Source organism: Clavelina lepadiformis, chromosome 8 (assembly GCF_947623445.1).
Source record: "Clavelina lepadiformis chromosome 8, kaClaLepa1.1, whole genome shotgun sequence".
NCBI classification, from domain to species: Eukaryota; Metazoa; Chordata; class Ascidiacea; order Aplousobranchia; family Clavelinidae; genus Clavelina; species Clavelina lepadiformis.
Window position 1 is genome coordinate 233,261 of NC_135247.1, and position 21,963 is coordinate 255,223.

At 42.5% G+C, this 21,963-nt stretch overlaps 2 protein-coding genes across 5 annotated transcripts; one reads left to right on the top strand and one right to left on the bottom strand.

The window, feature by feature from the left end:
• The first annotated feature begins 752 nt into the window (after positions 1–752).
• LOC143468153 (oxysterol-binding protein-related protein 6-like) lies at positions 753–9,200 on the top strand. 4 transcript variants are annotated; one of them, XM_076965166.1, is made up of 24 exons: positions 753–2,826; positions 2,931–2,978; positions 3,041–3,127; positions 3,196–3,249; positions 3,315–3,428; positions 3,568–3,693; positions 3,779–3,860; positions 3,929–4,212; positions 4,331–4,453; positions 4,686–4,830; positions 5,008–5,108; positions 5,436–5,540; positions 5,811–5,936; positions 6,038–6,110; positions 6,168–6,349; positions 6,415–6,539; positions 6,605–6,667; positions 6,732–6,820; positions 6,914–6,992; positions 7,057–7,192; positions 7,410–7,554; positions 7,835–7,961; positions 8,017–8,139; positions 8,202–9,200. In XM_076965166.1, exons 2-24 carry the CDS (start codon positions 2,961–2,963, stop codon positions 8,305–8,307), a joined length of 2,613 nt encoding a protein of 870 aa, XP_076821281.1. In that variant the 5' UTR covers positions 753–2,826; positions 2,931–2,960; the 3' UTR covers positions 8,308–9,200. The 4 variants fall into 4 exon arrangements, 3 of the variants coding, with proteins under 3 accessions (XP_076821281.1, XP_076821279.1, XP_076821280.1); XM_076965164.1 differs by lacking the exon at positions 753–2,826 and having other exon boundaries at positions 2,847–2,978; XM_076965165.1 differs by lacking the exon at positions 753–2,826 and having other exon boundaries at positions 2,847–2,978; positions 5,436–5,529; positions 5,809–5,936.
• A 5,245-nt stretch (positions 9,201–14,445) lies between these two features.
• LOC143468616 (uncharacterized) lies at positions 14,446–21,437 on the bottom strand. Its single transcript, XM_076965947.1, has 10 exons — positions 18,253–21,437; positions 17,968–18,084; positions 17,575–17,717; positions 17,033–17,247; positions 16,836–16,961; positions 16,484–16,578; positions 16,264–16,399; positions 16,095–16,198; positions 15,504–16,030; positions 14,446–15,212 (listed from the first exon to the last, which is right to left on the bottom strand). The coding sequence occupies exons 1-10, from the start codon at positions 18,331–18,333 to the stop codon at positions 14,819–14,821; spliced, it is 1,938 nt and encodes a 645-aa protein (XP_076822062.1). The 5' UTR covers positions 18,334–21,437; the 3' UTR covers positions 14,446–14,818.
• Between the last annotated feature and the right edge of the window lie 526 nt (positions 21,438–21,963).

Here is a 21,963-nt window from a genome sequence, read left to right on the forward strand (position 1 = left end):
CTTTGCACAGTTAACAGCGAAAAATAAAAGATACGATGTCCTTAATGTTACAGCAAAATAAGCTAAGCAATTTTACTCTCTATAGGTTATGTGTGACAAAAACTAGCTCCATGGGTTTTGGTTTCGAACCATTCGTTTCTGCAGTCAGAAAAGAGATAGTGTTAACATTGAAAGAACGATAAAATTAAAGTAATTAGCCTATACACGTTGCGGTTGAGGCGTCCACCGCCACCTCTCTGGTAGTTGTATATTTTAAGATGTTTGTGTTCACGTTGTAATTATGACATAATCGGAATATGACACGATATACTACACAGCCTTGACCAAGCAGTCAGATTGTCGGAGTTGCAAGCTGCTGTCTGTCGCTCCTGATACTGCAGTAGGTGCATGAGCTGTTTTGCAGGACGCCTCTTATGACGTTTACGAAGCTTCTCCAGAATAGAGAGATCCTAATAATACCTCATAGATGGCCACTATTTGACGGAGGAGACAAAATAATGTATTCAGAGCGTATTTTTCTGAAAGTTAGAAGTTGGCAGATTCTAGTTTGATTGATAGGTTTGGTCGTAGACTGATATACTAAACAAATTTTATATGTAGTTTTATATCCAGGTATTGTTCAACTTTCTAACGCAAAATACGAAAGAAAATGATTTATGCGCCAGAAACGCCACACGCATGCGCCAGCTAGCGTGTTGTCACAAGACCTAGTGTTCGATATCTTCAGGGTTGCAGGGGTTGGCAGATTTGGTCATTATTTCCTTAGGCCTTCACGGTCCTGGGTGTTTTGCTGGTCGGTTTTTCGCTATTTGTACAAAGTAATTATTGTACTCAACTTATAGGTCGGTGTGCAACGTTTCTTGCAAAAGATTTACTATAAATCTCTCCGAACGATTTTATCTGCGAAGTGCTGACGAGCAACGATCACAAGATATGATGAGGTGTCATGGGTGGTGAGGCATTCCATACGCTAGCTAGCCTATTGTGCCCTAGTCGGCCTAACGGTATCTGATTAGAAACAGACTGGCAGCAAATAACTGATCAAAGCGGCTACTTCTGAAATTTACCCAAGATGCTGAATCATAGGCTACCAGGTTAGGGTAAACTAGGCCTAGCTAATATGCAAAAAATTACGTTGAGGTCGACTAAAACTTGAGTAAAAAAAGTTTTGGGTCTCACTAAACTGCTGAAACGAAGAAAACTCAGAATACTCCCCGTACGTGGTAATTTTCTCACTGCAAGTCCGTTTTTTCATCCCATTCTTTTCTGCACTGCTTCCGCACAGGACAGCAGTTCGATAAAAGCGTTTAACTCAGAAGGTCGTGGTTTTTCAATATATGAGCGAAGCTAACAGACAACTAGAGCAGCGGCCTTTTGAGTCAGGAGTCAGCAACCGAACAACTTAACAGCATTAACCTTTGCCATGGAGCTCTATAGTTGGGAAACACTGTTTTCAATCAGTTGCCATCAGTTCAGCTTTTCTAGCTATTTGTGCGCCTTGAAGTTTTACACGTTGTAGAGCAAAGATTTCTACATCATTAGAAGCGTATTTTCATTCTCAATATCTGGCTATACAACGACAATATTTCGAACAATAGCTGTTTGGTGGTACGCATGCCAGATGTTTTACCGGCGTTTGCGAAAATATGCAAATGAAAATGATCCACTTTCACACGTACTGGAACTGGTTTTCCTATTTACTCATAATTGATTGATATTTGTAATATAGACATCATATATATATATGTATTAATTTTGAAGTTTTGTGAAAGTATTGCAATAAAATCAAAATGTTGGACAACATTTACTCTGTTCTTTTAATAATAGAAGTACATTTTATATTGTTGATTCTTGGCCAACTGAATTTACATTTCAGGGCATTGTGCTTAAATGATTGCTGTTAAGTGACTTAGAAGTTTGCTTATTTTCTTTCTCTTTTTGCAGCCTTTGGACATTTTTAAAATTCACTCCGCTACTTTTTGCGTGATGTACATTCGATGATATCAAAACATACTGAGCCTCATTCATGATTTATTTCAAAAACTGTAGTAGTTTCACTTCTACTGGAGTTGATGTCTTAGAGCAGGGATGTCCAACCTTTTATTATAGTGGGCCGCATTGTCACTTGAAATAATTGAATGGGCCGCAAAACCTATTAAATTTCAAGAAAAATGGGTGCATGAAGTACATACTTTTGGAGTGAAAATGACTAGCGGGCCGCACAAAAATCTCAGGCGGGCCGCAGGTTGGACATCCCTGTCTTAGAGCTAGACACCTTGACAATGTGAAATCATTACTGATATAATTGTTCAGCTTGTTAATCACTTTTAGTTTGTAATTTATTGCAAATTGTCAATTATAAATTTCTAAGACCAATTAGGAAAAAGCGACCACAGTATTTTTGACAAACTTAAATTTTACCAGAATTTAGTTTTGGTAGGTTGTTTATATTATTATTTTCTTATGGAACGTGATTTTCACTTGCTATGGGAGCTTCCAACGCACGCATTGTACATGATTGTGGTATGAGAGAAAAGAAAATATCCGTAATAGTGTCACAAATGTTCATTGTTATTTACATGATTAAGCTTTTAGACTTGGCTCAATCGTAGTAGTGATGTCACTCAGTGGACCTTTTTGAACACACCTTGTACTCGGAGTACAAGATTAAGATTTCTTTTTTGACTAAATTTACAGAATAATTAACATCGTAGAAGCCAACTGTGCTGATTTTATGTGTTTAGCTCGATTTAAGATATTCTACTTGGTGCAAGAGAAATTTTCACAGCATTGGTTGGTTATTGTTGACAGGACTTCATAAGTTTTGTAAGATGACTTACTACATAATTTCGAGTGCAACCTTTTTATTGATCTTGTATTTTCAGAAAGCATTGGTAGGTATCTGATATAAGATGTCTGTGTTTTCACAGGCAGTGGATGCTGCAAAGGTTGCGGTGGCGATGGCTTCTAACGCTGAGGTGAGCAAATGTTTTTCTAATGTTGCTGGTTGCGTTTATAAAAGCTTTCGACCTCACTGAAGGCTGCCGGTGGAAGGAGGAGCAAACCCGAGAAGTACGAAGGTTATTTGCTGAAGAAGAAGAAATGGCCGATGAAGGGGTGGCACCGGGTAATTTAATTTCCAGCTTGTTCATTTATTCGTGGCTCGTTTTGTTGAAATCATGATTATTCATGCAGAGATACTTCTTCCTGGATGATGGCTTCTTGAAATATGCCAAAAGTCCACATGGAGTAAGTTTGCCTGCGATTGGTGAATTTAAACACATGTTCTTGTCTAATTTTGATTGGTTGAACAGATAACGAAGAACAAACTTCACGGCATGATGGACATGGGCATGAGTGTGATGTCAACCAAGAAGAATGCCCTCACCATCGACCTTGACACTGAGGACACTATATTCCACCTCAAGGTATGACATCATCTCCATATGACATCATCTCGATATGACATCATCTCGATATGACATCATCTCGATATGACATCATCTCAGTATGACATCATCTCAGTATGGCATCATGTCCACCGCACTGACATGCAATACTTTGCAGCTTAAGTCGTCCATTTTATTCCAACATTGGGTTTCCAAGCTTCGCCTTCATAGAGATTACCGACTCTATGAACTCAAGAAGGACTCCACTCTGACTCAGTCTGGCGGACAGGGGGACTCTTTGCATGTAGGCGCCGTGCATGATGTGTACTTTTTGTCTTCATTCACAGTCTTTCTACCATTGATGTCATATTTTTATTATCGCCTTTCAGAGCCCAATAATAGCTGTGAGTGACGATGACAGAATACCGTCGATGAAAAGCAACGACCAGCTGCAGGAAGCGTGCAACCACGGTACTTTCGATCGTAGTAAAATTCTTAAACTAATCCGCAGTTGAAGTTCACATATTTTCATTGATCAGATTTAACACAATCTCAACTTGACATTGCGGTCTTGGGCAACCTCGTTAGTGACTTGCAAGCGGTTACTACGGCGATGATGATGGAAATGGTTGCTATGCCACCCCCACCCTCCCCAAGTCTCTCGAAGAAGGAGAGAAAATCAAAGAAAGTTTCGAAGAAGAAGCACTCGTCGAGCTCTGTCAGTGTGGAGAGTGGCTCCCAACTGTCCATAGAAATCCCAAGCTTGTCAATTCGTGACGATGTGGCGTCCACTTCCTACCTTCTGGCTTCCAACTCCATCAAGGTGAGATCTCGTTGAAGTAGAGCTGGTTGGAGTATTTTTAAGGTCAATTAGTAAATTTTGTTGCGCTATGATTGGCTGCAAATCCCATTCAAATTTAATGTTGGATATTTTTATGAAGCCCCCAGCCAGCCCACTTGAACAATCACAGAGCCTGAGCAGAAGCAATCCCGACGTGAGCGCGGTCGTAGCCCCCATTGCCAGACCTTTAAACTCAGAAGAGAATTGGAATAATACTTCCAGTGTGAGCTCATATTTGCTTGACGACTGGCTTTGTCGTTCAATTTGCTTTTATTGCATTGTTAAGAGGTGGAGATATTTACTCAGCTCACAGAGCAAACAAGGTCGTTTTGCTTTTGTTGCTCGGTGCTCATTTTATTTGTTGGTTTCCGAATCGCTGATCAACCCTTGTGATGGAAACTCTTACCCTTGAAGCTGTGCATTGTGACATCATCACTCATTTTATCCTGTGACAGGTTTCGGTTCAATCCACCCCAGTTCGTCGAAATGTCACCCGTCATTCCACTTTTTCCGACACGCATTCGAACAGGAATTCTCTTCACACTAGGTGGAGTGAGATGACAGAGAAGCAGAACAAATTCCTATCAACGGCATCCAGAGGTTAACATAGACATCTAAAAAATAAATTTCTGTCTTATCCAGGTTTACGCAAAGACTCTTCATATTTGTCTCATTATTACTTCCCAGTGCCGGCGTATTTCTCTGTCCACAGCATTATTTCATCAATGAATGACCAGGCTGGTCAGTGTAATTTTGCTCTATTATATTTTTGAATAGTTCACAAAACGTTGTCGGCAATTTTTGAATCTTTAAAACAATTCGAGGAAAAACAACAAAAACAGCCGAGAATCAACGCATTGAAAAACTCTCTCTACCAGGTGAAGAGTTCTATAAGCAATCATTTTCACATAAATATGTCGATGTAACGGCCTTATCTCTGATGGCTACAACTTTCTATTGATTTATTGGAGAATAATTTAATCTCTCAGCCGGTCGTCTGAGTTCGATGGTGATTGAATTTAATGATTTTAAGATTTTGACAGCTCAGCTCTTTGCCCAGGAATCTCTACATTAATGAAATGGAGCAAATTAAAACTTTAGTGTAAATGAAATGTGCCAGATGCCGTCATTATCGCACCTTAACAAAGCTATATGGCTAGCTATGATCACAATGCTATGTAATGACATCATAATGTACTCTACAGCTGAGCAGTGAAAACCAGGAACTCCGAGCTCGACTCAGCAGGATTCATGCTGAGTCGTTGTTGACAGAGTTAGGAGGGAATGCCCCGGGACTGAAGTTGAAAGCCGTGAGTTGGATTTGTTTTTGTGAGCATTGTTAATATGTTGCTATGAGTTGCATGTGAGTGAATGCCTGCAGCTGCCACATGGCTAATATGAGTTGGTTCTTCAATGCCTCTCCTGCCCTTGTCATCATCATGTTCAACAAATTATTTCTCCCTTGTTGGTTTAAGCTGCCAGTAAAGCAGCCTGACCTCTAGTCTCTGCCACCCTGATACAACAGTTGCGGCTTTTCAAGGTGGCATTTTGTTAATAAACTCCCCTTTGTTTTATTGCAGTCGAGCAAACCAATGCTGGGCCAGTTGTCTTCTGAGAGTCAACTTTCGATTACTGAGACTGCTTCAGAAATGTTCTACGATGCTGAGGAGTACATGCTCTCGGACGAGGGCAGCTCTTCTGATGAGGTCATAATCTTCATGTTGCTTCAAGATCTTGTGTCTCATTTAAGCTCAATCACTCTTGGTGTTGTTTTGTCTCGTGTTTCATAGAAATCTTACATCAACAGGGTAGCGAGATGGGAGAGGACGAGGCATCGAGCGGGTTGTCCGATGGAACTTCATCCACATCGACGCAGAGTTGTGAGTCAACTCCTCCACACCCCGATCTTTACCCCCTCATAATTAACTTTGTTGCAGTGCTGTATGAAGCAGAGGATGTGACATCGGTCGACTCGACCTCAGATCGACGTCGTAACCTCCCGTGCCATAAGCCAGACACAGACATCAGTCTATGGAACATCTTGAAGAAGAACATCGGCAAAGATCTAAGCAAGGTTGCCATGCCGGTGACCTTGAATGAACCCTTGAACGCACTGCAGGTGAAGGTCAAGGTCACAGTGAATTTTGTCGGTTTCTTAAAATAATTTTTATGTTTTGTTGCCAGCTGTTGTGTGAGGAAGTGGAATATTGCAACTTGCTGGAGCAAGCTAGCAACTGCCTCGACCCCCACGAGAGGATGGTCTATGTCGCTGCATTCGCCATCACGGCTTATGGCTCCACTCAGACCAGGTTGGTGCCGTTGACTAGTTGTCGCAGGTTATGACCAATTTAACTGACCCTTTTCCCCTCCTCAGAGCGGGCCAGAAGCCTTTCAACCCCATCCTGGGGGAAACCTACGAGTGCATTCGAGACGACAAGTAAGTGAAGAGTTTGCGTAAAATCTCTAACATCCAAGTTCAACTTCACCGTTTGCGCTTTCAGACGATTTCGGTTCGTGGCCGAGCAAGTCAGCCACCACCCCCCCATATCAGCGTGCCATTGTGACGGAGACACGTTCGAATACTGGCAAGGTCCCAGATTTTATCCGTTTATCTTAGAATCATCAATCTGCCCTTTAGCGCAATAAATGTGACGTCTGGATAAAATTCTTTCTTTCTTTTAAGATTTGAGATTCAAGAACAAGTTTTGGGGCAAATCGTTGGAAGTTTTCCCAATTGGCAGCGTCCATGTTCGTTTGAAGAAGTAAGTTCCGTTTTTAGCCGCCTGGTCCATCTTTGTCGGTTTGAGATTTAGATTTTCGTGGCAGGCACGAGTCGGAGTACAAGTGGAGGAAAGTGACCTCTTGTGTCCATAACATCATGAGCGGCACCAGGTGGATCGAGCATTACGGGGATATGAGCATCACGTGCGGCGACGACACGTGTAAAGTGTCCTTCAGCAAGGTTCATTATCACAGCTTTATTCAATAATCGACCTTGAGTTAATTAACAACCATCCGCGGTGTTTTGATCAATTTGATATTTATTGTCATATCTCGGTCTCAGCAATTTTTGGCACAAGTTATTGCCATAGCAACCTCGCTACGTTTGCTTTGTCTTTGTTTGAAATTTCTGGGTTCGTCGTGATGATTACGTCACAGTCTGCTTTCAACGGTCACAGAGCGGGTACTGGAGCAGCAAGAACGGCGAGATCAACGGGGCGGTGATAGACGGCGACGGCGTAGTGCGGCATAAGCTCCATGGGAAGTGGTTCGAAGGGATCTATGCCGACATCGGCGGCAAAAATCAGTGCATTTGGCGACCACGTGAGTTGTTGAGCAAAGGGCATTTGAATTTTTGCTTCGGAGAAGTTCCCAGAGTTCTGCTGATAGTTGAGCTTAATCGCAGTACTCTGACCCGCATTTAAGTGAAATGAATTTTCGACTCTGTCACGTATCGGCATCGTTTGCACCAAGACAACTTCCGTGGAAGGTCGCTTGGCTCGCTATGTCGCTTCATTCTGCCTTAACCATAGACATCTTACTAGCTTTGCTTCTGTCATTGTGCTTTGTGACGTGAATCGGTTAATTATATTTGATGTCATAGATCGGATGCCGGCTGACTACGAGAAGCAGTACGGCTTCTCCCAGTTTGCGATTGAACTCAACGAGCTTGACGTGGGGTCATCGGAACTCCTGCCGAGGACCGACAGCAGATTTCGTCCAGATCAAAGGTGGAAGACTTGATCGTGAATTAACTTGACTGTTATGACGTCATAATGTGTGTAGATGCCTGGAGAATGGCGACATCCCTGGAGCGGAGCAGGAGAAGGCGAGAGTGGAGCAGCTGCAGAGAGATCAGAAGAAGAGGAGAGAGCAGCTGAACGTTAAATATGAGCCGCTCTTCTTTAAGTGAGTCTCTGGATGAGCGCAGTGATGTTGGGGAACGCTTTCAACATTCATCTTTTGTGCAGGAGGATTTCTTCGGACGAAGATTGCTGGATCTTTAAAGGAGATTACTGGAGGCTCCGGCAAGATCCTGGATTCAAAAATCTCAATAGAATCCCCAAGATATGGTGATGATGTGATGATGACGTCAAAATCATATTTATTATCGTCATATCCGGTTGCTTAAATGTTAGGTTCCCACTTTATGCAAATTATCCTTTTTTCCGGTGTTGCCAAATTATTTCGATTTGCACTTGTCATAGTATAAATTAACTGTCAGTGTATGTTGTCACAAACATCTTAACTGATTCCAATAATGTGTGAGTTTTGCTCAATGAAGTCCCCTTCTGGTCGATTATTCTGTCCATTACCAGTCGCTTAGTGGCGCCGTTACACACTATGTTTCTCACGTTTCATCGACATTTGAATATGACGTGCATGGCTGCTTCAACCAGTCATGGCGATAATCACAGGTCACGTGATACTACTTATATTGTTGCTTAGGAATATTCTAGAATTGTCTGCACTTGAAGTTTAACGGTGATTAGTTACTGAATTTGTTCAAGCTTTATATAATGATTCTGGTTCTGCTTAAAATGAAATTGTTTCTGGTTTACTTTCAACGCTTGCTTGAAGGCCCAGCTCACCGTGATTATGTCCGTTCAAACACCAGCAATTCTTGAACTGTCGACAGTTTTCCCTCATTTTCAAGGCAGGGTGGAACTAGACTGGACCGCGACTATTTAGCAACTTGTGATGAGAAAACGTAAAATTTCTTCGAATGGAGAAGTCGTTATAGCTGAGGAGTTGTTGAATTGTAACGCAGTGCATGTGACGATGACTTTGCGTCAGGATCAAAGCATTCTGAACCCAACGCTTCTGTTTATTGCAAAACAATGTTATAAAAATATACTCGTGACGTCATTTAGCGATTGTCAAAAACTGCGCATGACTGCCAACATGATGACTTGCTTGCGAGAAGTTCATGTGCGCGAATGGTCAAATATAAGTCTGTCGAGGTTGGGGTTGTTGGAATGCAGAGGTTGATGCCGACAGATGCAGATGCAGAGTTTATCGGTCTTAGCTTACGTTATTGACTTAGTTAACCTACTACATTAGTATCTGACTCTATTGTTGCGTGCGGTTAGAATTCTCTAACCTTATTGACGGCGATGCGTTCTTATTATACTATGACAAATACCGTTTGCCAGAATAGCTTTTATTGTAGGTGCTGTACACTTTCTCAATATTACAAATAACCGAGAACACAAGTCATGTGACTGTTTACACGATATCTACTGATTCAATCACCACGACTACAGTAGTACGGTATTACATATGTCTATAACTTCGCGTCTGTGACTGAGGCTCTGAGGGAGTCTCACACAAAAGTTCAAGCTTATATAACGTGCTGCGATGTGGCGGAAATATATGACAAAAAAAAGCATGAACATTTCAAAGCGTGTGAACGAGAAAATCGGTGCGTTTGCAATGCAAATTAAATTCGGTTAAGTTGGAAACAGTTACTTGGAAGCGACCTGGTAACGTACTAAATAAGGAGCTTTCACACGAAGTTATTCGTAGCAAGTTTTCAAATAGCCTATACCAACGGTAGTTTGCAGTGTTCTGAAAAGGCAAGTTTTAAACTCCATTTACTAGCTGGAAAACTCTTTCATAAGAATGATGTGGCGGGACTGAAAGTTTAAAAACTCTAATTGTTCTGGAAAACACATTTCTATGAAAGACGTAAGGATTTTACAAAAGCGAGCCAAGCCGCCACATTCCTCCCCCGCTACGGAAGGAAAAAGATAACAATTAAAATATAACATACTGAAGGTGGCAATGGCGAGCAAGCACAAACAGCAAGCTGAAGATATATACAAATGAATGAACTGTAACATATGCTTAAAATAACTGATGGTAATATAGCTACATGTTGGAGGGTATCTCCAAGATTAACCGGGCATACAAAAATTGTTTGAACTGTTCGTATTCCAGGGTTTCGTCTTTAACCCTGTTGGATATATACTTCAACAAGGGGGCCATGTGGAAAGCAGGTGTGGCTGCTACCATGGTAAGGATTTTGCTCATTAAATCAAAATCAGAAACCAGCTGGAACAGTTCATCCAGCTGCTGGAACCAAAGTAGTAGATCCTCAGCCGAAGTGGTTGGCGGCGCAGGAACCGCAAGGGTCGGTGTCGTAACGCTTGTTTTAAACGGCCGAAATTGTCTATGTACTGGTTGTAACACCGTAGCTTGTATATCCGCTCGATCAGCGCGCCGGGGCATGGGGGCAAGAGCGCCTTGCTCCCCAGGTCTGATGATCGGTACACACGGAGCGGGAGATGATTGCTGAACCGGTGAGTCGGGTGAGTCGGGAATCATCACAGTAACTGAAGTGATTTCGTCAATTTGAACGTCAGCGGAAGAATCATGTACCATCGACATACTGAAGTGGTTTTGACAGCAACGGTAGTGGCAGCAAAGTCTGTGGAGAAACTAGAGGGGCAGAGGGTACATTTTTGCAACTGCACCCCCCCTATTGAGGTGGGTTGAAACAGCTAAACTCATGCGCGGGAATAGTGAGCATGCAATAAGGCGGGAAAAGTGAAAACGATACAAGCACAAGAATAAGCTACTAAGCATGCAACGAAGCAAAAACGGCTACAAAATTGAAAGCGGCGACAAGGGGAAACGGCAAAATTGTACATGCACAAGACATTAACGGTATTGAAAAGCAAGGTGATACACATAGTGAAACTTAAAGTGTGTGTGTGCTCGCGAAATTATCACGGGAAGATGAAGCGGGCGGCGCGTCATCAGCAGATCCAGACGGAGACGGTTCATCACGAGGACGCCGAGCCAAGGGCAACGGTTGTGGTGTCTGTGGACTTGCAACTGGTGCCTGCTGTTGGTGGCGCCAAGCGCGAATACGGGACACAAGGGATCTGGCATACTGCAAATGCTGCGGAGATGATCGGATAAACCCGATGGTATGGCAGAAGGCCCACATCATGGCAAGGAGTTGCAGGATGAAGATAAGGGCTGAGAGAAATGGATTCGTAATCTGCGACAGAGCAAGCAGCAACGTTTGTTTCGCGGCGTGTGCGAATGTGTCTGCGACGTAGGATCCGTTGATCATAGTTTCATCAGTAGTAGTAAGGCTTGTCATGACATGTCGCATTTGTTCCTTGAGCAGGTTGGCTTCAGACATAGAGCTGAGCAGCGATTGTAGATCAGTAAACGAGTCAGAGTCAGGTAGCTCGTTGAGAATTTTCTCGTAGTCGGGTGCCTTGTAGTTGACGTGTATAGGCGACAAAGGTAAGTTGAGTTGGTGCACCTGCACATGTTCGTGCGATAAAGTATAGTTGTGATAAAGGACAGTGTGTCCCAGAACTCGGAAGACAAAACTTCTTGCTGGTCGATACGATTCCAGCAGGTGTACTCCCGGTAGGACAATGTTGTCTGAAATGAGTTGGCCGTATTGACTGTGGCCGTTTTGATCGCGATATTTGATGAGAGGACGTTGGCTGAATGCGTTTCGGTACGCAAGTGACGGTAAGACGGTACCGTTGATAGAGTGACATGCTGCTCTGGACATAAAATCCCCAAGGCTGGAACCCATGGTTTGATGTCCAAGAGTAGTAGTGAGTATCTCAGTAGGGAAGATCTTCCCAATTGCTTTGTAGAGTGTGCCGATTAGCTTCGTGAGTTGGCAATGTAGGAACTTGTTCTCTTCGTTGAAGGTAGTAAGAACTTCTGAAATAAGGTCGTCCTGTTGCGTGTCGAAGGTTGCAAAAAGTCGCTCGAATTGAGAGTATGGCGTTCGAAAAGGGGCACGCCTTAGCCGGTTAGGACGAAAAAGAGCGAGTCTGTCGAGCTCTGTACATTGTTGGTAGCGAAAGATAAAGTTGTTGTTGTCGCAGTGAATATGTTTGCCATAGCAGGTTTTCGCACGAGAGGAGCATTTCCTCCAGTGATGTACCGAGATCCCGAGCTAATGGAGGAGCATCTTGTGAGTCCTGAGAGGCTTGGTTGGTGGGCAGTTGATATGCGAAGGTACTCGCCATATAAACATACGATTGCCCGTTAAGCAGTATCCACGCCCGATTGAGCACGATGCAAGAGATCCAAGGGACGACGTCATTGTGTCCGTGACGTAATCGTAGTAAATTGTAGTGTGAAACAAGAAGTCGTTGGTTACTGTTCCAGAAGCTGAAGTCGGCCAGACAAACTTATAATGGACTGCATTGTGTGTTGAGTACGCCGCAGGGTTAGACAGGATCAGGGGTCCATGTGATGAAACTTTGGTTTTATTCCACGACGAACATTCTGGGTTGTACGGTGGGTGTGCGTCAAAGGTGTTGGCCGATTTTTGATAACTCCCAAAAAAGAAGTAAGTAGTGCTCCAGGAAGTAATCTGTGAAGTGCAAACTGTTGCAGGAATCTTCTGGAAATGCAGATCTGGAGCAAACACGGTAGCAGAGCAGTTGTGTATGGAGAAGGGTGTCTGCGTTTGACAATGTATGTCGTCATCAAAGGTATATAACCCAAGAGAATGCGAACGCTGACATAACAGAAATTTCTGTGTGTCCGGATGAAGATTCGTCTGAGCGGCGGATGTGAACAAAAAGAAACACGTAAGCAGCAGACAAACGAACATGTTGTGTTTTCAGTCAGAGAAACGTTTCGGTGGAATGATTTTGCGACCAGTCCGAGAAGTCTTTACAACTTCAGGCGGTTTTATAGAAGCAGGAGCAGTGACAGTAGGTGGTGTCGTTTGCTGTTTCGCTGAAGTAGCGGAAACTGACTGAGGAGCAGGATGTCGAGTCTGCAAAGAAAAATTTTGTTGATGCGAGGAGGATGATGGTGAGGGAGCATCAATATCAATTGTATAGCTAGGTTTGAGACGGTCGAGTGAGACGCGATCCGGTTTGCCATGACGGGATATTACAAAATATTTTTCGTATCTTTCCAATACTGGAAAAGGACCAACATAGGGGCGTTCTAACGCACGTTTGACATGATCGCATCTAACATAAACGCGGTCACAATGTTTCAAATCCGGATGCACGTAGGACTGCATGAATTTTGTATGAGCGGTCGTTGGAGTAAACTGAAGGTCGTTGATGAAGTCTCGGTAGGCACCGAGGTAGCTGGATGTAGGAACTGCAGAGGCAAGCTTGGAATCAGAAAAGAAACCACCTGGGAGCCGTAAGGTGTGTCCAAAAGCTAACTCAGCAGGTGTACATTTCAAATCCTGAAGGTAGCGATTACGCAGAGCCAAGACAATAAAACCCAATTTGTGAAACCAACGCTCAGGTTCGTCTGAACACTTGATGGCGCGCTTGATCTCTGCATTTGCACGTTCTGTAATTCCATTGGACATGGGGTGGTAAGCGGTTGTCAGTTTATGTTGAATACCAAGCAAGCGCATAATTTCAAAGCGTGTGAACGAGAAAATCGGTGCGTTTGCAATGCAAATTAAATTCGGTTAAGTTGGAAACAGTTACTTGGAAGCGACCTGGTAACGTACTAAATAAGGAGCTTTCACACGAAGTTATTCGTAGCAAGTTTTCAAATATACCAACGGTAGTTTGCAGTGTTTTGAAAAGGCAAGTTTTAAACTCCATTTACTAGCTGGAAAACTCTTTCATAAGAATGATGTGGCGGGACTGAAAGTTTAAAAACTCCAATTGTTCTGGAAAACACATTTCTATGAAAGACGTAAGGATTTTACAAAAGCGAGCCAAGCCGCCACAACCCCATCCGAGGATCGGAACAACGCTTATTTCTGTGGCCAGATTGAGGGCAATGTATCGCGGTCTCAGCCGCACAAAATGCCGATGACTGAGACACCTACTTTCCGTGAACATAAACTTGCACAGGTTAGGACAAATAGAGATACATATAATTATATGGTCAAATATAACACGCAGACTCTGAGATTTATGGTAAAAACCGATACAAATTCTCATGTTTGCAAACTATGTTACCTGTTATGTAAGCTGGACTAGCTTAGTGACGACCAATGACTTAAAATTGGCAAGGGATTGTGCTAATATGGTCATAAAAAGCTTAAATTATTCTAAAGCAGTTTTCTGCTCGACCGTCCTGTTCATGCAAAGTTAGTCGGAAGTGGGCGCTAAAAGTCTATTTGGTCCATCAAAATAATTTTCTTGAACTTGGTGTTAACTGGAATGTGGATTTCAACCAATCAAATTTAAAGTCTTCATAATGACCTGATGTGTAAGAATGCACATTATGACCTCAGAAGGATCAACGATGTTTATTTTTACAATCACAGTGAGCGAAAAGAAATCTCCACGCATAGAGCACATTGGACGAGATGATTCTTTTAAAAAATACTGAAATAATTCGCAAAATGCAACAAAATTTCTAAACCAAGCAACTTCTGGCTTTGACAAGGAGATTGAAGCTTGCAGAAAAACTTGAGACACAATGAACCAATGAAAATACTGACAAGATAATAACTTAGAAGCGTCACGAACGTTTGTGCCGGGTCGATGAATTTCACCTCAAAAGTTTTTTACAAATCTCCGAAGTGAGAATAAATCGCAGGACGAATACAGCAGATGAGCAGCTTTGGTCGGGGCCTGCATTGGATAACTTCAAATAATCTTCACACCATGTCTAAGATCTCTTGTTCTAATTGTTTCTTCTCTTTTGGCGTCATAATGCCGCGAATGTGTTTTGATGTTTTCACCGCGGTCGGAATCTTAGAGCTTTTCTGTGACGTAATACTTCGTTCTCGTCGATTTTCCTTTGAAGAAGATTTTTCTCGCGCATTTTGTTCACAGGATGACGTAATCGGTGACGTGGGACTGTTGTTATCGGCGGTCCTATATCCGCTTGTATTTGACGACGTTTCCATGGCAATCATTCGCATTTCCTCATCAACCAACGCCAAGTCATTTATGACATCAGAATGATGTTGCAATGACGTGTCCGTTCGAGGTCGTTTTGTTAAAAGATCGGAACTTATTTGTTTCGTCACAGCAGGATGAAAGTCGGATCTAAGGAACAAAGCGGATAAAATTTAAAAAATTTTGGCTTAAAGTCTGAAGGATAATTTCCATAAATTTACTTGAAGCGACTTCTCTCGCCATTAAGGCTGGTGAGTCATTAAGCTAAAACAATGAGAAAAGATCAAACAACTGCAAAGTTTTTGCACAAAACCCTGACGCATAAAATCCGACGAAACAGAGACAAGTTCTGTTGGAGACGAGAAAGTTCCTTGAATTATGATTTGTCAGCTTCGAAAAGAAGCCATTTTAAAAGACGACGCCAAGCGGCATAAATCTCACCTTAATACTTCGCTTCCGGTCGATTCCGGGACCTTGGAGTTTTGAGACGTCACCGTCATTCGCCCATTTATTGGCTTCTTTTCATTTAAACTGACCAATGAGCTTTGATTCGAACTCTCGGCCCAATAATCCTCCCCTTCCACTACTGCGTCCAGTTTATCGCTTCCAAAGGAGAAGTCTCCTACGTATATGGAATTGTTGTTGACGTTTTTTCCCCCTCTGGAGGGCGCTATTTTACCTCCATGAGGTCTCCTTACTCTTCGGTGACCTCTGGTGGTCTCGTTGGTGGTTTCCACAAAATTAGCGCGTTTTGTTTTATGTCCATTAAGGTGAAGTTCGTTTTTAATTGTGACATCAATCTCAGATTGCGTATCGCTACTGTGACGTCTGTGTTGCGTTGTTGATGATCTCACTGATGACGACAAAGTGGTAGTTGATCCAACTTCTTTGTCTTTTATTATGTCCCGGATGTTCCAGACTTTGACGACGCCGTCGTAGGAACCGGACAGAAGAATTCCGTCATGAGGCTGTGGAAAGAATATTCCTGTCAATCAAGACTCCAACCGCGCTCAACGCGACGCTGCCACTCACCTGTAAGCAGTTGACCACGTATCTGTGACCTTTCATGACTCGCTTCTGGGCTCCCGACTTCGCGTCAAACGCGCGAACCGTGTTGTCGCCCGATCCGGTGAAAACTAAACCAGTCATGCGTTAGTATTACGTCATAAATGACACATCACAGTTAAACTCCTCGGCTCACCAATGCCGTGATGGTACGTCATGTCTGAGATCATGTGATCGTGCCCGACATACTTCCGCGTGGTGTCGCCAAACTCAGCTACCCAGCATCTGGCCGTTGTGTCCACACTGGCGCTATAGAGCAAGCGATGACGTAGCTGTAAAATATTCATCAAATTCGTCAATTTTAGGAAGGTTAGCTAGGTGTAAGGAAGGTACGCTAGGTATGAGCAAGATGTTACCTGCAGGCGCAGCACGGAACCCTCGTGTCCCTTGAAGACCTTGAGGGGAGCACCAGTTGCAAGACTCCACTTCCTTATTGTGTGGTCGGTCGAACCTGACAAAAGCAACTTATTTCAGAGCTACTACGTCATAATGTTAGATGTCACGCGATCTTTAAGTGACTGAGAATTGGAGACGTCGACACATCCGCCCAGAACAGAGATAATTACGTCATAAATAATAAATGAACGTCAGTTGCTTTTTGAAAAGGAATGAAAATAGAAGTTCAGAAATATACGTTGGCCATTGTCGATTTACGTCACAAAAGCAAGATAAACTCGCGATTTTAGCCCAAAATAGTGAAGAGGTTACCAGTGAACAACATCTTGCTCTCCAGGTCCACCTCCACGCACAACACCGCGCCCTGGTGACCCCGAAATGTCTTCAGTGACGTGGCTGACGTAATGTTCCACAACTTGGCGGTCCGGTCCATCGATCCTGCAAAGATGATATTTCGTTTTACACCATCAGTGGGACAAACTATGATGTAATTATGATGTCATAATTACCAGTGACGAGAGAGTCTCTGTTTCTTTCAAGGTCGGTGCTTCCACCAGGATCGTGCTCGGATCCTTTGACGTAAGCGATGGGGAGGACGCTCTTCGTGTGCCCGCGGAAAATTCGAGACGCCTCACCGCTCCGGAGGTTCCAACAAACTGCGGTACTGTCGTATGATGACGTAAAGAGGAAATCCCCAAAAATGAGCATCTTGCTGACTATACCGCTAGATATAAGAATGAAGCAGCTGTAACCAGGGCAACGCGTATTAGGTATAAACTCGCGATCGAGGACGACCGCGACATGAATTATTGATGTCGATGCTCGTTCCCTGTGAGCTCGATTTAATACAAGTCGCGACTTTCATCAATAATTCATCGAAGCCCGACCGATCTAAGGAGCCCGTTTGCAGCTCATCGCGAAAATCCCAGAATTTTTAAAACAGAATCTACAACTTTTGTGGAGTTTGTAAACCCGCTACTGACCTGTCTCACTTTGACGCAAATTTTTAAATCGCAAATCATAAAACGGTTAAATAACTACGTCACTATACCTGTGGTGTTCCAATTTTAGAATGCAATTTCCAGACTTATTATTCCACTTCCGAATTGTCTTGTCGAAACTTCCGGTTAAAGCGTAATTTCCGCACCAGAGCTTACAACAGCTGACGTAGCCACCATGGCCCTCCAAGACAACCTGCCGTAAAAGTCATGTCAGTTATTTTATCATAAACAGCTTTCTCGTGATCGTTGTCATGGTAGCGGTGAAGTTGACCCAAACGCGACTTTATGCGAGCGACCACGATAGTCATCTTTAATCGTAGGCACTTCTGCAACTATGGCCACGTACCAAGCATCAGCGCTTTGAAGATGGTCGAAGCGTTTTCGATAAATTTTATCTCAAACTTTCACATTCTTGGTTTGAAAGAAAACCTGTTAAAGCTGACCTTGCATTCGAAGTTGTCTAGGTCCCATATCCTCGCAGTCCTGTCATCGGAACCGGTGAGCAGTAAATTGGATGAGATATCCATACAATTTATTCCTCCGGTGTGCCCGGAAAGATTCTGAATACAGATGATAATTAACATTCAACTTTAACTTGCCTCCTTTTTAAGCAACTTAATCTTGCTCACACAATAAGTAGCACGCCAAAAAATTGACTATTTATTCTCAACCAACAAAACAAATTGAGTACAACTTGTTTATTACGTCACACAAGCATACTCGTCTACCTTAATGAGGGATTTTCCCTCGCGCGTTTGCAACTTCTCTGTAGAATTCCCACTTTTTGATTTTGATGCTCCACTTCCCATTGTGACGTCACTACTTCAATGTTACTATCATTTCAATAGTAATAAAGTCTAAAGATAAACGTCATCGAGTGTTGACGTCACATTCTAATAGAAGCAAAGGTATTTGTGATGAAAATGAAGACGCTCCTTTTCATCTGGTAAAAACATTCTAAAATTCAAAATTGTGAAAGTTTCTTTTCCGCTTTTTTCTCTAACGCGAAATTCATCGATTTCTTATTGGCTGATTCACTGGAATGCCCCCTCTTTTGTTGTGCAATAGAGCCCATTTGTGATCTCTGAATTTCGTTGAAGGTTGAACCCAGTAATTTGTTTCTATTCATTGATTGCGCAAAAACTTATTAAATTTTGTGGATCCAGGAAAATTTCTTAGAGAAAGTCCCACGGATGAGCTTTTTCTAAGTCAAGCTGTTTATGACGTAGAATAACAATTGTGACCAATTGATTGAAAGGTGGATTAGCAAATGGTTGAGTGAATTATGACGTAACCTCAGCAGTAAGACAACAGGCTCAGTCAAAATAAGTTATTACGTAATAATGACTTCCGTGAAATAAACTCGTCGCGATTTCCTCGATATCCATCAATCAAATTTGCCCTTCATCTGATTCAACCAATAAAAATCGAACAAACGTTGACCAAATCTGATTGATTTTGACCTTTCTTTCACCCCTGATCATCTGCCCAAGTATTTGTAACGTCAAAATAGATCAATAAAACAACATTTGGCATCGTTTGTCGTCAAACTGTCACGTGGTCCTTTCCTTGTATTTTCCTATCTATGACGTCAACACTTCCTGGAGTCGATGACCTCAAGATCACTGACAACATCTCGAACCTCTCTTGGCGAATGGTGGCGCCATTCTGTCAGCATTTGCGGGAGGGAAGACCAAGAAAGCTCCAGCAGGCGACCGAAGCCAGGGCTGCTACTGCATTAACATCTCGTTAGAAAGCTCAACTTTTCTGGGAATTTCCTGAATTCAGCTGAACCATGAACAACTGAAGCGCTGTGTGATGCAATAATGCCCCATTATGCCTGTGAAGAGTTTCTTAAACTTCGTGCGCAGCAGAGCGTGACGTTGCATTGTTTCTTCTTGGATGGTATTGGTCGTTCTAGAATTATTCTACAAATATCTCGGTCTGTTCTTTAACTGGAATCCGATTACAAGTGAAATAAGCGACAACGTTCTATTCATTGTAAGAAGTTTGACAGCGCACACGCGATTATTCGCGCCTAACACCTTGTCTCGGTAACCTGAGACGCGCGCGCTTTATGTTATTGATCTGTTTTTTTGTTTGAAAAGAAATTATTATTGTGACGTATAAATATGCCTTTGTGTCATCATCGTAGCGCTTTGCATACTTTAACAAATATCTGAAGAAAGCTCTAATTCAACCGCTTGCTGGTTGGCGCTCAATCTTGGCCGCTTCAAGTTTCCATTAAATTTAACATTTTTATCGCTCTGTCATCAAGAATCGGCTTTCCCGTCTTTTGTTCCAATGTTTGCTCAAATCGAACTCACTCAGTTCTTGTATAAACCATGGCATCGCCACTACGCGAAAAAGTCGCCATTTGCGTACACAGGACCGCCAGCCTACCTGCTTGCACATAACTGTAAGCTCTGGCTGGCTTCAACAATACAAATTATTCCAAAGTCCTCGCGATGACACCAAGTTCGTTTATTACGTCATATTATGGTTGAATCAGCTAATAATGAAAGGTAAATAATATTCACTCTGACGTTTGGGCGAATAATTCGTCATAATCGTTTGTCGACGCAGACGCTGAATAGTTGGAGAAATTCTGCCTCGATGTTGATTTTTTCTTGAAATAAGACGCAACTTTTAAATTACAACGACCGGACAGCTCGGCCGAACATCGGTCGTTTAATTTCTAATCTGGTCTCTCTGTGTTCTCGCCAGAATATGCTGCTTCACTTGTAAAGCAGCCCGGCATTATGACTTCACATACGAGGTTTATCTACGTAATAAACAAACAACAATCGCATGTCGGCCCCGGTTAATCGATGGCGCCACTCAGTGATGGCGGAGATTGAAAATCTTTAAAATAAATATACGACGCGATCGCCAATTCTGGGAAAGTTGAACGTCATAAATGAAACCATCGCTTTAACGAAAACGTTACCACAATGTCGACCCTGTATAAGCTGGTCACGTGATTAACTAGTATCGATTAATTATTAGGTCATAATAAGAGAACTACTTGACCTATGGAGGCCATTAACTGGCCGGTTGAAGACTCAGTTGCACGCTACAGCGAGTAAGATATATTCACGTCCGTTGGTGCTTATCTACATGATCGTGAACAAACATTTTCCATTTTCTGCTCACAGTCTCTTTTATTATGACATCACAAATAAACATTACTTTAGTTTTGTTTGAGGTTTATACAAGCAGCGATTTGAGCTTTGATCAAACATTCGCGTTTGTTATCTAATAATGCTTATTGTTTATACGTCACGAGTTAGGAGAAAGGAGATCCGCGTCTCGTTGAGCACAAAAGACTAAAAAAACATCTTTCAAGGAATTGATTCGACCAAGTTTACATGGAACCCACTTCTCGCCATGCACTGATAATGACGTCATAATAACAGGCTTCGACTAAGATTTGCTGTTCACATAAAAGCAACAAAATCTACCTGACAACAAATTCGTCACCTCCAGCATCGAGCGAACGCGCTATCAAGCAAGCGTAGCAAAACCATTTTAATATTGTTACGTCACCAATACCTTTTTTCAGAAAATTGCTTGAAAATATTTTTCGCTTCTTGAACGCTTCAGGTTCCGCTTGAATGCGCTTTAAACAACAAGCAGGTCGGAGATTGATGAAGTTTTAGAAATTTAAAAATCTGCAAAACTTGACCAGGTTCTCTGGTCATTGCTGTGATTTCTGCTTCAAAGGTCTCCACGTTCTACCACTTACAAGATGGTCGCGCCTCTAATCTAAAACTTATGCGACTGAGTTGACGAAATCTCGATGATTAAATTCTGGATTTTTGACACAGAACCGCTAATGACAGCTTTTCCATGACCATGAACTAAACGCGAGTTCTTCGACATTTCCTGCACTGGCCCGCTATTTCCAACCTTGATCCGCTTTACATCTGGCAATTATTAGGTCATAATTGATCCGTTTACATCCAATAAGAAATTGAGGATCCAGTTTTTCAAACCGACCCAGCCCAGAGTTAAAAGTTCTGAGACTTTCATTCGATTCTAGAATAAATAATTCTAAATCCATCAACTGCGCATCAAAGCTTGTGATCAGCTTTTTCAATGAAGACTCTTCGCAAAATCGCGGCATAGCTCGAGGCGATGCTGACTTTAATAACCTGATCAGTTGGACATTTCCCAATAAACTTCCGCTCCAAGCCAGTGCGCGCGATGTGGAAGGTTCTAAATCTGTGGCAATGTTCAAAATATTAAGATCACTTCAAAGGAATTTCTTCCCCCCAACAAAGCGTTCACCGCGATATTTCAAACTCACTCAAGCGTGACAGAAGGTTTACATGAGCGACTTGAGCGTGATCGCTTTCAATGGACGCAACAAAGCATGAGCATTGTGATGTTACAATGAAATTATTTACGAGCTGTTTCTTTCTGAAAAATAAAAC